Source organism: Phocoena phocoena, chromosome 11 (assembly GCF_963924675.1).
Source record: "Phocoena phocoena chromosome 11, mPhoPho1.1, whole genome shotgun sequence".
NCBI classification, from domain to species: Eukaryota; Metazoa; Chordata; class Mammalia; order Artiodactyla; family Phocoenidae; genus Phocoena; species Phocoena phocoena.
Window position 1 is genome coordinate 49,428,876 of NC_089229.1, and position 17,252 is coordinate 49,446,127.

The 17,252-nt window shown below is 34.9% G+C and overlaps 1 protein-coding gene across 1 annotated transcript in view; it reads right to left on the reverse strand.

Moving 5' to 3' along the window:
- CAND1 (cullin associated and neddylation dissociated 1) overlaps window positions 1–17,252 on the reverse strand; it is a 52,768-nt gene that overhangs the window by 11,796 nt on the left and 23,720 nt on the right. The window contains exons 3-7 of the mRNA XM_065886796.1: window positions 7,495–7,649; window positions 5,566–5,689; window positions 3,786–4,042; window positions 3,600–3,705; window positions 1,826–1,971 (exon numbers count right to left, since the gene is read on the reverse strand). Coding sequence (XP_065742868.1) covers window positions 1,826–1,971; window positions 3,600–3,705; window positions 3,786–4,042; window positions 5,566–5,689; window positions 7,495–7,649 — 788 coding nt within the window. The remainder of the gene's footprint in view (window positions 1–1,825; window positions 1,972–3,599; window positions 3,706–3,785; window positions 4,043–5,565; window positions 5,690–7,494; window positions 7,650–17,252) is intronic.

Genomic DNA, 17,252 nt, shown 5'->3' on the forward strand with positions numbered 1-17,252 from the left:
ATAAAGCAGCTGAAGGACCTGGTTTGTTATTCAACATTGGTACTTACCACACTAAAAAAACCAACAATCAAAAAATCTGGAACATAAAATGCTACTCCTTTTTTCAAAGGATATTCCTATTATAAGCTAAGGTTTCCCTTCGTTAATATAACACATTTACTGAGTGTCTAATGTGTGTCAAGCACTGTCCTAGGCACTGGGATAAAGCAACTGATAAAGAAAGACTAAAATAAAATCTCTTCCTTCATGAAGCTTACATCCTGGTACGGTAGAAAATAATTTCAGTGTATCAGAAAATGATTAGGTGTAATGAAGAAAATAAAAATGCTGCAAAGGGAGATAGATCTGAGTATGAAGTAAGGGGAAAGCCCTGAGATGGGAGACTGGATGAGGAGGGTGTGTAAAAGAAGCGATCAGGTATAACCCCAAAGTTTTTGGCCTGAAAAACTAAGAAGAATGGAGGTGCCATTCTGAGATGGAGAAGTCTAAAGAAGAAACAGGTTCGGGCAAGCAGTGGGGGAAGGGTGGAGAGAAGATATTTTAGACATCTAAGCAGTAAATCAGTTAAGCAGTTGCATATATGAACCTGGAATTCACAGGAAAGGTCTGGGATAAAGGTAAAATTTGGCTTTTCAGCATATTGATATTAAAGCTAAGAGACTAGATGAAATCAACAAGATCATAAGAACATAACAGAGAAGTCAAGGACTAAGCCCGGAAATACTCCAAAGTATAGTGGTCAGGGTGATGAAGAGGAACCAGCACAGAGACTGAAAAGGAGTAATCACAAAGATAGGAGGGTGTGGTATCCTGGAAGTTAAATACAGAAATGCTGCTGAGAACTGAGGAATAGGCAGACTCAAACATTTGAGGTCACTGGCAATCACTGAAGACTGGATTTAAGAGAAAAGAGGAAAAAAGGAGTTGGAGAGCATTCATTCTTTTGAAGAGTTCTGTTGTAGTGTAGAGAAATTAGGCGGTACCTGCTTGACTCTAAAATGGGATTAAGAGAGGTTTTATCCACCCTTTTTTAAAAAAAAAAGATGGATGAAATTACTACAGACTTTAGAGCAAAGTCATTACCTAAATTCATTCAAAGAATCAAACTTAAAAGTATAACTAACAGGAAATCCACCGATGCATATACCTAATAACTTAAACATTTCTATTATGATTCTTTTAATACTAGCAGAAACAACTAAACATGAGCAACCCTGTGTCCTTGAAGTGCTACTCCTTTCCAGAGTAAATACCACAAATCACAGCACAATGACATCAATCGTACGAGCCTCAGAAATGCTTAAATTATTCATGAAAGTTAAATGGAGCCTCAAACAATATTTAGGATTTCTCATTAAAGTAACTATGTATGAAACCAACCAAACTGCTATGAATGTTATCTATAGGTACAATTTTTAAAATAACATTCATTTCCCTCCTTACAAAAACACTTTGTAGAAAATGTGAAAAATAAAGAACAAAAGTCACTTATAATTGCTTGCCAAGAGAAAAACACTAGTTACATTTTTTTCACCATATTTAATAAAATAAAACTGGGACAGTAATTTTTGCTACCCACTTTTCATTCAACTTATTAACTGCTTTAACAGGAACATGATTTTGGACATGCTGCATAGCAGTTCAATACATGGATGCCCCATAATTTTTTTAATCAATTTGCTCTTGTTGAATATTGTGGTTATTTCCACTTTCACTATCATAAGCAAACAAACAAACAGCACAATCTGGGTAAGAATCACCTCCATCTATAACACTGGGTCTTTCATGAAAATGTAACAAATTCCTTCTACTTAATTTGAAATACCTTGGTCATCATCATCACCACCATCTGCATCCATGGCATTTTCATCTTCATCTTCATCATCATAATTATAATTTGGATCATAAGTAAGATACTTAAGACATATATTTATAATGGTAGAAACATGAGGATATACTTCCTTAGGACATCTGAAGAAAAAAACAAAAGCTGCCTTGAATAATTATACTTTTCTCCTTGATTCAGTATCTGCCAATTTTGCTTTATTGCCAGATATTTTCCCCTTCCCTTTAACATAGTATAGGAAAGTGGTTTCCAGCCCTCAACACCAATGATCCTTCATCTTTCCCTCCCACTGACTTCATGTTTTAAAAAAGATTTACATTTCAAATTACTCTTATTTAATCAATTTTAAGATGAACTCCACACCCCCACACACACTTTAACATCTCTGAAGTCAGATGATTCCTATAATAAATGGTATGACGTAGTTAGTGTGGGGTCACACAGAGAAATCTGTATACGCTCTATCTTCTCAACACACGGCTAGAACACCAAGCCCAGATAAATGTATCTTCAGTAACTAGGATTATTGGTGAAAATGCCAGTGTACATTCATCTAGGCTTGGTCTTCTAACTTTATGTTGAGAAAAGACAGAACATATAATAAATGCCCAACAATAAAGAAATAATTTGTATTTCTCAATTAAAGGGACAGAAATGCATCCCACAATTTCTGATTTTAACAATTTGATATGACTATAAAAGCTCCTTATCAAAAACCATGAGTGGCAAATAACTGCTTATAATTACTGCAAATAACAACAGTGAAGTCTCAAGACACTGTGCTACTACACTGTCAACTCTAGCCAAAAGCAAAAAAAAAAAAAACCCCAAATCTCACTACTTAGCCAGTGTGGCCTTCTTGTACATAAATACAGTTTTTATTATTAGAACCAAGGTTCCAAAACTGAGAATCACTGCCCTAGCAAAATGGCTGTAACACATCTCAAAAACTGTTGAAGGGAGATGAAACTCACTAGTATACATTTCTGACCAGATAATTAATTTATCCTGGTACTCTCTCAGGATAAAGACTACATCATTAAAGTAAACTGAAAGACAATTATAAATACCTTTCCCAAGTTCTTTAAGAAAAGTCCTAACAATAAGAAGGAAACATTTCAAACTAAATGTAAGGATTGTATTTTAAAATAAAGATGATATTCACTTCAAATACTGTATTGGTTATCAGTTATTATTTAATAAAAACTTAATTAAAACACATTTGAAATCCAAAACTCAATCCCAGCTGTCATTAAAACCCATTTCTCAAATGTCATGAAGAACCTAGGGATAAGACAGGAATGGAGGCGCAGACCTACTGGAGAGCGGACTTGGGGATATGGGGAGGGGGAAGGGTGAGTTTTGACAGGGCGAGAGAGAGTCATGGACATATACACACTAACAAACGTGGTGGGGTGGATAGCTGGGGGGAAGCAGCCGCAAGGCACAGGGATATTAGCTCGGGGCTTTGGGACAGCCTGGAGGGGTGGGAGGGGGAGAGTGGGAGGGAGGGAGATGCAGGAGGGAAGACACATGGGAGCACATGTATATGTATAGCTGATTCACTTTGTTATAAATCAGAAACTAACACACCATTGTAAAGCAATTATACCCCAATAAAGATGTTAAAAAAAAAAAAAAAAAAAAAAAAAAAAAAAACCCATTTCTCCTCACCCACCTAATCTACATCTTAATTATTACTCTATTCTTAAGAAAAATTTTTATTTGAAAAATATAGATCTTAAAAACTTGCCTTCTCACAAATGATTCAAAGGCTTGAATGCAGTACTCTCTTAATTCATCGTCATCTACATTACAAAATTTTACCACCAAAGGAATTATCTTCTCAAGGTATTCACCTAAGAAAAGCATATTAGTTCTTATAAACATTCGTTAATATTTTTTAAAGAAAACTTTTCAATACATAAATATTTCTTACCTATTCTATGACCAGCTTGCCTACTAATAGCAGCAATACATTGTATGTAGGTTCTTGTTGTTGACATGGAATCATTTTTGGACAACTCTGACAACAGATGTTCAATAAGATCAACAAAAACTATATTTCCACAGCTCATAACCAGATGGCCAAGAGCAATAATGGTTCTTTTCCTCACTGCAAGTCTAGGGCTGGTCAACTGGGGGAGCAGACAGGTCAGAATTGAAGGATGGAAATTAACAAGAAGTCCTCCTTGCCTTAAAATAAAATAAAAAGAAAACAAATAAATACAAAATGTCCAAGTACTACTGAAATGTCTGCCCTCTGACCACCTCTTGATTACCCCTTCTCCCTATTGTCTTTCCTCTACAAATCTACACACTAAGTTTCAACGATCTTGTTGGTCCAACCCTCTCTTTCAAATCATTTCACATATGCAGTTCAATGACTCAATAGCAGTCAAACGTCTGTGTCCTGCCAGGACAGTGCTAGTGATCAAGTCACACACAGGACAAAAGGTCTAACTGAGGGGCTTCCCTGGTGACGCAGTGGTTGAGGGTCTGCCTGCCAAGGCAGGGGACACGGGTTCGTGCCCTGGTCCAGGAAGATCCCACATGCCGCGGAGCGGCTGGGCCCGTGAGCCATGGCCGCTGAGCCTGCGCGTCCGGAGCCTGTGCTCCGCAATGGGAGAGGCCACAACGGTGAGAGGCCCATGTATCACAAAAAAAAAAAAAACAGGTCTAACTGAATTTTCACTACTTATCAAATTAAGCATAAATTCCTCACCCTCCTCAACAAGACTCCAATGTATCAAAATGATCTCCTACCACTTTTCTATTCATTCTATATTCTGGAAAATTAGAATACAATGTTTCCCAACTCAAGACTACTTACATATTCTGATATATTCTATGTTTAAGCATAGACACCTGTGCCCTACCCACTTTTCAAAACTAAATTCAAATGCCACTGTTTCCATAACAAACTTTCTTGGATCTTTCCATTTTAAACCCCCAAATACACTATACTCTCCGTTAATATTTAGTCCAATTCTGCCTTACATTATAGCCATTTGTGTTCTTACCTCATATAGCAAAGTATAAGCTCTGTGTGGGCTAGGATGATAGCTCTTCACTTTTACTATATATTTGTACCACATGAAGGCACTTGATTATTTTCAAGTTCAAGTGAATTAGCCACAAATAACAGACAAATAATGATGACATATAATGATTATAAGAATCAGGGACAAACTGATACTGACAGGTCTTTTAAGGTTACTTCCCCCTTGGAGTTGCTTAGATCTCTTTCTATATTCCCAAGTTTGACTTCCAGAGGAAAAGAAGAAAAGCAACAAATATATAAAGCCAAGTTCCTTCCACCCTCAAAAGACATGCTCTAAAAAAACATGGCTGCTGAAGAATACCAGCATTATTTTAACTGGAAAACTTGCCACTCCTACCAGCACATCTCCTTATCCAAGTAGATCACTGTATTCAAGAACATCAAAGAGTAAAACAAAATATAAAAACTCTGCTGAAATGTTTAAGTCACAAATTTTATTATTTTTCAAAACTACAAGAAATATGCTTGCTATGCAGTATTACATGATAATATAATTAGTTTTTTCTTCCCTCACTCCTAACCACACACATTTATAAAACAGACACAATTTAAACATGAATAATTTTAGACCAAGTTTTATTATATTTATCCGAAAGGGTTCTTAATAAATGCACAAATATTTGTATTATAAGTAATACAAACAAGTCATGTTTACCTGCTCAACATATCAGCCATAATATCCAAGGCTTCTAGCTGAACAGAGACATCTTCCTGCTTTGCTATTGCACTGGTAAGACGCCCAGTAATCTTTTTACATACATTAGCAGCTAATGCAGAGCCTGCATGAATAAGAAACCGATTATGATTTCAAGGCAAGTATGTTGAATTCCACCTTATATTCATGCTAGTTAGCAAATACTCAGCAACTCTAAACTTGATTTTAAAACTGACTCAAGAGATCCATGTCAGAAAAATATGTTTCAAGGGACTTCCCTGGCGGTCCAGTGGTTAAGACTTCACCTTCCAACGCAGGTGGCGCGGGTTCGATTCCTGGTTGGGGAGCTAAGATCCCACATGCCTCGAGGCCAAAAAACCAAAACATAAAACAGAAGCAATATTGTAAAAAATTCAATAAAAACTTTAAAAATGGTCCACATCAAAAAAAATCTTAAAGAAGAAAAATATGTTTCAAAACAGGTTGTTTTTCAATCAAATAATTTATTAGACATAAGAATCAGACCCCGCTGCAGGAGTACACGACACAGGGAAAACAGTATCGATTCAGTAAAGTCTACTGGACAACTATTTCTGTGCACTGGCACGAATGCCAGCTATGGAGCTAATAGTAACTGTAGTGCTTACACCTCTAGATTGGAAAGCAGTGATGACATTTTTCTCTAAGTCCTCTTTACTAGTAACCTAATAAGATCCTTTCCAATCCAAACAAAGTAGAAATGTTGTTCCAGGAGACTCATCAATAAAGATTATGACTATTTTAAAGTAGATCTGTGTTGTTACTGACCAGGGAGAAAAAAAAGGAAACAAGAAACTGTGAAAGTAAAAATCTGAATGGTTAATAGAATTCTTGTTAGAGCCAGAAATCAGCTAAAAACAAACATGTTTCAATGAGAGGGAAAAAATGAGGAAAATATCAATGTAGCTAATACAACTATAAATAACATACTTCAGAGTTGGTGAAATAAAGTAACATTGGCATGATACAGTGAAAAAAACCATCACCTTTGGATTAAAAGATAATGGGTATGAACCTTCATCCAACCAGGTAATCAAAACTTTGGATGAATTAACTTAATCTCTGAATTTCAGTTCCCTTATCAACAATCTACATTTAAGACCTCCCATATGACTGACATTTTTAGACAGTGAAATAATATACACGCACTATGTAGCACGATACCTAGCATAGAGAATAATAAATATTTATTAAGTAAATGAGTGAAAACTACATACTAAGACTACATTATTACCAATATACCTCTTTCCATGAAAGAGAGTAATTCCACCCCATTTGCAGATGAGACAGTAACTTTAGCCTGAAATTTTAGCCTGTAGCTTAGCAGTCAAGACAAATTCTAAAACTTACATTACATAAACATCTGTCAGAGGTCAAAAGCTAATTACTTGACAAATTCGTTAATTGTAGTTTTAAATTAAAAAAAAATTATAAGTAGCTATAAAAGGCTCAGCCGTAATTAAAGATACTAGTAAATTGAACTCTTTCACAGCTGTCTTAATGGTGCTAAGTTTTACATCATAAATTCTAAAGCAAAGCAAAATTAACACTGAAAATAGAAAGCTAATCAGAAATAACTCATGATTTTGGTTACCTTTTCTCTCATTGCATAGGCTGGCTTAACTCTATTCTGCAAGTCACATTTAATACAATATAAAATCTTATTCCAACATAAAAATCCTTCAGAACTGGTATTCCAAAGAGATACTTAAATTCAATCAAAATAATATTTTTAAGCAAAAATAAGACTCTGGACATTTTTTTACAAAGATCTTTTAGGGATAGATACCTCTCTCCCTCCCTGGTCAGGAGGAAAAAAAAAAAAAACGGTGGAGGAGAAATACCTCCATTTATAAAAGGGAAATAGGAGAAAAAAGCATTCTTGCTTACCACTGGAAGCTGGAGGGAGTTCTCCAATTACTGTTTTAAGGCCAATACTCGAAATATCTCGAAGTTGCTCCTTATCAGAAAGCATGTTAGTGCAGAGGGTATCTACAATTGTCTCTACTTGGTATTCTTTCACTTTACTCACTAAAGGGCCAAGACTGTAACATAAGGAAGAAAAAACATTTTTTTAATTTAGATAAACAGAAAAACAGATAAGTGAAAACATTAACTTTTCTGCCTAGCAACTGTCAACACGAAATAAATGCTGTGCCTGTAACATAGATAGTATATGAATAAGAGTGTTAAAAAATTCTTAATAAGCTCTTTGCAGTTTCCAATTTTTTCCCACTTATTTTCATCACAGTATCATGAAACTCGAAGATGCTTTCACCCTCTCCCGACAAACCCTTCAAATACACACAACATCTTTTAATAATAAGGCTAATTAGGAGTCTGCTCCTAACAAGGATCCTATGATTTACCTGCAATAGAAATTCCATCCAGTGTATCACATTTTCCCAACTGTGACCCTTCCTTCCTACCATCTATCACCAACTCCAACTCATGAACCAAAAAATTTATATTCTTTTTATTTTCTTGTTTAAATTTTGAAAGTATCAAGTAACTGGGAAAAGCTCTTCCACCTGTGTCCTTGCCACAGAATTTAGCACATTGGAGATAATGTTTATTGCATGACTATTCATTGAGGAGCCATTGTATTCAAGACTGTATTGAATAACAAAAGTATGGCCCCTATCTTCAAAACTTTACCATCTGGTTGGTGATGTAAGGAACTCACATAACTACTTTAGAAATGATGCAGGCATTCACTACTCTGCACAATTAAAAAAAAGAAAACAACTTTTAATTTCAATGTTAGTATTTATTTACAGACAGGAGACTGCACCTTGGAGACAGATTTTTAGGTACTTGTATTTATGGGGTATAGTTAGAAAAAAGAGCACTTCAGATGAGAGACTAAAATGAACAGAATACATGCTGAAAGGAATGAGAAGTCAAAAGAATTGCTTGATGCAAAAGGCAGATGAAACACAAAATAGGAAAGGCAAACACCTGGGATATTAAGGAGAATCTTTAAAGTTAGGCCAATGAATTTAAATGTGATGTGGTAAAGTTGAGAGCCAATGCATTTTCTCAAGCATTAGTGACATGATGAAAATAATTTAATTTGATAAATGCTCAGATCGTTGTTTCACATACAGATTCTCAATAAATAACAGCTGACTGCCTGACTAGAAAAGTAGTAGGCAGTATGATCTGGGGAATTACAGGGAATTTTCCTCAACATAATAAAGGCCATATATGACAAACCCACAGCCAACACTGTCCTCGATGGTGAAAACCTGAAACCATTTCCACTAAGATCAGGAACAAGACAAGGTTGCCCACTCTCACCACTATTATTCAACAAAGTTTTGGAAGTTTTAGCCACAGCAATCAGAGAAGAAAAGGAAATAAAAGGAATCCAAATCAGAAAAGAAGAAGTAAAGGTGTCACTGTTTGCAGATGACATGATACTATACATAGAGAATCCTAAAGATGCTACCAGAAAACTACTAGAGCTAATCAATGAATTTGGCAAAGTAGCAGGATACAAAATTAATGCACAGAAATCTCTGGCATTCCTATACACTAAGGATGAAAAATCTGAAAGAGAAATTAAGCAAACACTCCCATTTACCATTGCAACAAAAAGAATAAAATATCTAGGAATAAACCTACCTAAGGAGACAAAAGACCTGTATGCAGAAAATTATAAGACACTGATGAAAGAAATTAAAGATGATACAAATAGATGGAGAGATATACCATGTTCTTGGATCGGAAGAATCAACATTGTGAAAATGACTCAACTACCCAAAACAATCTACAGATTCAATGCAATCCCTATCAAACTACCACTGGCATCTTTCACAGAACTAGAACAAAAAATTTCACAATTTGTATGGAAACACAAAAGACCCCGAATAGCCAAAGCAATCTTCAGAACGAAAAACGGAGCTGGAGGAATCAGGCTCCCTGACTTCAGACTATACTACAAAGCTACAGAAATCAAGACAGTATGCTACTAGCACAAAAAAAGAAAGACAGATCAATGGAACAGGATGGAAAGCCCAGAGATAAACCCACGCACATATGGTCACCTTATCCTTGATAAAGGAGGCAGGAATGTACAGTGGAGAAAGGACAGCCTCTTCAATAAGTGGTGCTGGGAAAACTGGACAGGTACACGTAAAAGTATGAGATTTGATCACTCCCTACCACCATACACAAAAATAAGCTCAAAATGGATTAAAGACCTAAATGTAAGGCCAGAAAATATCAAACTCTTAAGAGGAAAACACAGGCAGAACACTCTATGACATAAATCACAGCAAGATCCTTTTGGACCCACCTCCTAGAGAAATGGAAATAAAAACAAAAATAAACAAATGGGACCTAATGAAACTTCAAAGCTTTTGCACAGCAAAGGAAACCATAAACAAGACCAAAAGACAACCCTCAGAATGGGAGAAAATATTTGCAAATGAAGCAACTGACGAAGGATTAATCTCCAAAATTTATAAGCAGCTCATGCAGCTCAGTAACGAAAAAACAAACAACCCAATCCAAAAATGGGCAGAAGACCTAAATAGACATTTCTCCAAAGAAGACATACAGATTTCCAACAAACACATGAAAGAATGCTCAACATCGTTAATCGTTAGAGAAATGCAAATCAAAACTACAATGAGATATCATCTCACACCAGTCAGAATGGCCATCATCAAAAAATCTACGAACAATAAATGCTGGAGAGGGTGTGGAGAAAAGGGAACACTCTTGCACTGCTGGTGGGAATGTGAATTGGTACAGCCACTATGGAGGTTCCTTAAAAAACTACAAATAGAACTCCCATATGACCCAGCAATCCCACTACTGGGCATATACCCTGAGAAAACCATAATTCAAAAAGAGTCATGTACCAAAATGGTCACTGCAACTCTATTTACAATAGCTCAGATATGGAAACAACCTAAGTGTCCATCATCGGATGAATGGATAAAGAAGATGTGGCACATGTATACAATGGAATATTACTCGGCCATAAAAAGAAACGAAATTGAGCTATTTGTAATGAGGTGGATAGACCTAGAGTCTGTCATACAGAGTGAAGTAAGTCCGTAAGAGAAAGACAAATACCGTATGCTAACACATATATATGGAATTTAAGGGAAAAAAAATGTCATGAAGAACCTAGGGTTAAGAGAGGAATAAAGACACAGACCTACTAGAGAATGGACTTGAGGATATGGGGAGGGGGAAGGGTAAGTGTGACAAAGTGAGAGAGAGGCATGGACATATATACACTACCAAATGTAAGGTATATAGCTAGCGGGAAGCAGCCGCATAGCACAGGGAGATCAGCTCGTGCTTTGTGACCGCCTAGAGGGGTGGGATAGGGAGGGTGGGAGGGAGGGAGACACAAGAGGGAAGAGATATGGGAACATATGTATATGTATAACTGATTCACTTTGTCATAAAGCAGAAACTAACACACAATTGTAAAGCAATTATACTCTAATAAAGATGTAAATGAAGATGTAAATAAATAAAAAATAAATTTAAAAAAAGAAAGAAGAAAAATAAACAGAAAGGTTGGAGAAATCCCAAAACAGCGCAATCCAAATGGATGGAAATGATAATAAGAGACATGGCATATATGCAGAGACCTAATGTGAAACAATATAAATTGGGATTGAAAATAAAAGCAATTCCAAAAATGAATTTAAAGACTTGTAGCTTCTAAAATGGCAAAATAGCTTTGTTGGACTAAACCTCCTGCAGATAACAATTACAAAATCTCTAAAACTCTATTTTAGAAAACAACAATTTGAATGCATAATGATGGAACTAAAAACAGATGGAAAAAAGTGTCTGCCTAGAATTCCATATTCCGTGAAATCACCCTTTAAAAATGTAGAATAATAAAAATTTATATTAAAAACTTCAGATAAAAGCTGAGACTACATGGCAACCAGACCTATACTACAGAAATTGCCAAGGGAAGTTCTTTAGGCTAAAGGTAAATTAAACCAAATGATAACTCAGATTTACAGAAAGGAATAAAGATCACCAGAAATGGTAAATGTGTGTATACCTAAAAGGCTACATTTAAGAGACTATATATTTTTTCTCACAACTATCAATAATACTGTATTATGGACACACACACACAAATTTAAAAAACAATAGTAGCACATAGCCAGGAGGAAGGTAAATGGAAAAATGTTATTTCAAGGTTTATATAATTTATATCAAGTGGTACAATATTAACTTTTAAGACTGTGGTAAATTTAAGATGCAATTTATAATCCATAGCCTAGAGTGACAATTTTTAAAATAACACAAAGATGATGTATCTGAAACGTCAACAGACGAAATCAAAATTAAATATTATAAAACAAGACACTTCCCAACTTTTGGTTTCAGGAACCCTTTTAACAGTTTGAAAATCAATGAAGACACCAAAGAATTTTTCTTTATGTGGGCTGTATGTATCTGTCAATGCTTACCACATTAAAAATTAAAAGTAACGATAATAAAGGCACATGTTAACATAAATTTAACATTTTAAAGGAATAACTATATTTTCCAAAAAAACAAAAAATGAGAAAAATAGCTGTTTCACATTTTTGCAAACTAATGTTTGGGCTTAAAATAACTGGATTCTCACATCTGCTTTTGCATTCAATTTTTTGTGATATAATGTGTCATGTAGCCTGTGGAAATTATACCATATACTTATGGGAAAATGAGCAAATTATACCGTATACTTATGGGAAAATGAGCATCAAAGGGTGAATAACACCTTAGTATTACTCATATTAAGTTTTGAACTTTCGTGGTCACAGATGTCCCAGGGACCCCCAAATCAAACTTTGAGAACTGCTGCTACAAAATATTTGATTAACCCAAAAGAAGGCATGAAAAAAAAACAATTAAAAACAAACTCCCCCCAAAAAAACACACAACAAAAGAAACAAATGGAAAAAAAAAAGTAAAATGTCACACCTAAATCTAACTACATCAATACTTACAATAAACAACAATGGACTAAAACACTCATATCAAAGGGAAGAAATTATGAAACTAAATAGAAGAAAAAAAAGCAAGACCTAACCATCTGCTGTCTACAAGACGCATAATTTTAAAACCAGGACTTCCCTGGTGGCACAAAGGTTAAGAATCCGCCTGCCAATGCAGGGGACACGGGTTCGATCCCTGGTCCAGGAAGATCCCACACGCCGCGGAGCAACTAAACCCGTGCGCCACAACCACTGAGCCTGCTCTCTACAGCCCGTGAGCCACAGCTACTTAGCCCGCGTGCCACAACTACTGAAGCCCGCACACCTAGAGCTGGTGCTCCACAACAAGGGAAGCCACCGCAATGAGAAAGAAGCCGGTGCACCGCAACGAAGAGTAGCCCCCACTCACCTCAACTAGAGAAAGCCCTCGCGAGCAGCAACAAAGACCCAATGCAGCCAAAAAATAAACAAATACAACTAAAAACAGATTAAAAACTGAAATAGAGAAAGATACACTAATCTTAAAAAAAAAAACTGGAGCAGCTATATGAACATAAGAAAAAATATATTCCAAGAAAAAATATATTCCAAATATATTTACAAAGAAACATTTTATACTCATAAAAACATCAAACATTAGGAAGACATAATTATAAATGCGTATGCCCCTAATCATACTTTAAAATACATGAAGCAAAAATTGGCATTAAAGAGAAAAACAGATAAATTGACAATTATAGTTGGAAATTTTAACACTCCTTTCTCGGTATTTAATATTAAGAAAAGAAAAAACAATCACAAAGGATATAAATCTGAACAACACTATCAGCTACCCTGACCTAACATTTATAATATACCATACCCAACTACTGTAGAATACGCTTTCAAGTGGACAGGGAACATCCTCATCCACCAAGACCTATCATATGCTGAACCATAAAACCAATCTCAATGAGTAGACAAAAGAAACCAAAACAAATAAACCTCCCTGAAACCTTAAAGAGTATGGTTCTCTGACCATATGCAATTAAATTAGAAACCATTAAAAATAAAAATAAAGATCTAGATAGTCTCCAAATATTTGAAAATTGCTTCTAAATAATCACAATGGAGATTAAAAATATTTCAAACTGAAATAATAAAAATACCACAATTTACTTAGACGAGAATATATACCTTTAAATGTTTAAGAATTAGAAAGGAAAAAAATGAGTGGAAAGAAAGGAATAATAAAAGAGAAGCAATCAGTTAAATAAGGCAACAGACAATAGGGAAAATAACAAACCCTAAAGTCAGTTCTTTGATAAGATTAGTAAAGTTGGTAAGTCCCTGATTAAATGAATTGAGGGGGGAAAAAAAGAGAAATCACAAATTACCAAAATCAGGATCGAAAGAGGGGGATATTCACTGATGACGATTGTTTAGATAGACTATCCCCAGGAATCAACAAAAATTACTGTAATAATTAAGAGATAGTACAGTTTGCAGTTACGAGATTCAGTATTGTTAATTGTTGATTCTCTCCTAATATTTCTACAGCTTCCACACAATCTGAATCAAAATTTGAGCAAGCTTACTTTTAAAAACAGAAATTAACATTCTAAAATTTACATGGAAATACAGAGAACTTAAAAAATCAAAATACTCTTGAGAAAAGAATGAAGCTAGAGAACTTACACTACCTTACTTCAGACTTCTACAGATCTACACCAGCGTTTCTCAACCAGTGACTTTTGCCCTTCCACAGACATTTGGCAAAGTCTGGAGACATTTTTGGTTGTTCCTACTGGAGGATGAAGGAATGCTACTGGCAAAAATAGTGGGTAAAGGTTCAGATACTGCTAAACATCCAACAACACACGCAATACACAAGATACCTTGCCATAACAAAGAATTATCTGGCCCCAAAACTCAACAGCGCCAAGCCTGAAAAAGCCTGAGCTATGCTAATAAAACTGTATGGTACTGGCATTAGAACAGACAAATAGATCAGCGGAACAGAATAGTCTAGAAATAGACTTACACTTTTATAGTCAACTGACTTTGACAGAGATGTCAAAGCAATTCAGTACCGAAACGAAGATGTTTTCAATAAATTGGTACTTCAACAACTGTATTTCCATATAGAAAAAAAAAACAGCTCAATTCCTACTTCACAAAAATTAATTCTAGATCACAGGACTAAAAATAAAAGCTGAAACTACAAAGCTTTTAGATGAAAACACAAGAGAAAAATCTTTGCAACATAAAGATTTCTTCAGCACAGAAAGCAATAACCATAAAAGTTGAAATTAATTTATAAATTAAATCAAACTAAACTAAATTTTAAATTAAAAACTTAAGATCATCAAATTGGGAGAAAATACTATAAGACATATATGTGCCAAAGGACCTATATCCAGAATATATGAACTCCTATAATTCAATAGTAAAAAGACAGCCTCAATTTTAAAAACAGGGAAAAGTCCACAAAAAACTAAATAAATGGCCAATAGACAAAATGACATTAGACATCATTAGTCATCAGGGTAATGTAAATTAAAACTACACCTATACACCAACTGGAATAGCTAAAATTAAGGAGTGACACAACCGGGATTTCCTTGGTGGTCCAGTGGTTAAGACTACAGGCTTCCACGCCTGGTAGGGGAACTAAGATCCCGCATGCCGCGGCCCAAAAAAAAAAAAGAAGAGTGACACAACCAACTGCTGATGATAATGTGGAACAACTGGTACTTTCACGTAAAATGGTAAAAATACTTTGGCAAACAATTCCACAGTTTCTTAAAAATCTAAATGGACAAAAGCAATTTCACTCTTCCTAAGGAATAAGGACACATGTCCTGAAAAGGACTCACACAAGAGTGTTCACTGTCTCTTTATTCACAATAGCCAAACCTAGGAAGATATCATTGTGCTATCAGTGAACTACTAATCAGTAATAAAAAGTCACAAAACACTAATACATCCAACATAAAACCAGTTTAAGGTGAACAATATTGACCTTAAGTAGGGAAGTTGTGAGGTAAGGACACAATTTTATCTTTTTCAAATGGTTATCCAGTGTTTTGAAAAAAGGTCCAGCTTTTCTCATGATGCCACCAACTGTATCATGTATCGAATATTTTCCATTCTATTTTACACTACTGGTCTATTAATGCCTCACTACCTCACTGCTTTCATTAGATAAACGTAATAGTATGTTTTCGTATCTAGTAGGGCTAGCCAACACACCTCCAACTCCAGAAATTTTCAGGGAATTTTTTGTCTATCTTGAGCAAATACCCTGTCCCTCTTCTCTCCCTTCCACGAAAATATACTTTAGAATCAACTTGTCTAGCTTGTGGGAAAAACTTACTGATTTTTAGAATTAAGTTAGCATTAAAATAACCCGGAGAGAACTGACAACCCTGTTGAGTTATCCTATCCAAGGACCTGAGACGTCTTTCCATTGGTTCCAAGTACACTTTTCTGCGAGTATGTTTTTGTTATTGGTCAAGAGTAAAGTTTTTCTTCTATAAAAGAAAGTTTTTAAAAAGAAAATTGTAACCTTACCTTAAACCATGCAACACCCTCACCCAAAGTCACCACTGTAACATTTCTTGTCACATTTATTGCTAGGCATTTTGTCTTTCTGTTACTATAATAAATGGACATTTGCTTCCATATCTTCTAACTGCTTATTTGCTTATGTGAAGGCTACTTATTTTTGTTCATTAATTTTACATCCAGTTCCTTCATTGAATTCTTACTGTTTACATTATTCTTTTCTTCCTCTGATCTATTAACATGATGGAATAAAAATATTAATAAAGCACATAATATTAAACTGTCCTTATACTCTTGGGATGAATGAACCTCACTTGGTCAAATTATATTATACTTAATGTATTGTTGGATTTTATTTTGAACATTTAAATGAAACGGGTGTGTAGTTTTCTTTTTTAGTGTTGTATTTAGTCAGAATTTATCATCAGTATTTGGTTTAAAAATAAGACTGGAAGGTTTTCATACTTTATGTTCTGAAATAGTTCAAAAACTATCTATACTGGAATTACCTGCTCTTCCAGGTTTCAGAGTTGTGTGAAAGATTTCTGGGCATGAGTTTTTTTTGGGTGATGAGTTCTTTGATAAATTTTCCAATTTCTATCTATTAGGATTTTCCCTCCTCCAAGAATCAGTTCCTGGGTTTTATCACCTAATATATTACTTTTGTTAATATCTTAATTCCTCTCTTATTTTCCTGAATATACGTCATTTTCCCCCCAACCTGTTAAATTTTAAGTATAAAAGATCATCAAAAGCTCAAACGATCAGGTTTCTAACAAGATTCATACTCAAGTGAATAAAGACCTGTGTACCTCTCACCTCTCAATCTGGGACAAAGCCTACATTTTATTATCATTTTTAAAGGCTGCTTATTGCTCAGCACATAATTTGAACCAAACAATTTTGTTTATTAATAAGCACATGGCAAAAGAAACAAAAGATGAAAAATAATTATTTAAGTAAAACTAGACTCGTTCGCATTATTCTGCAACTTACCATTTTTTGAAGATCCATTTGATTTTAAACTTGCTAATGTCCCAAGTTAAAGAAAGTTGTACTACATGTCTAGAAATTCTATGCTGACCAATGATTTCTCATACTTTTGCCTCTTTTTACAGAGGA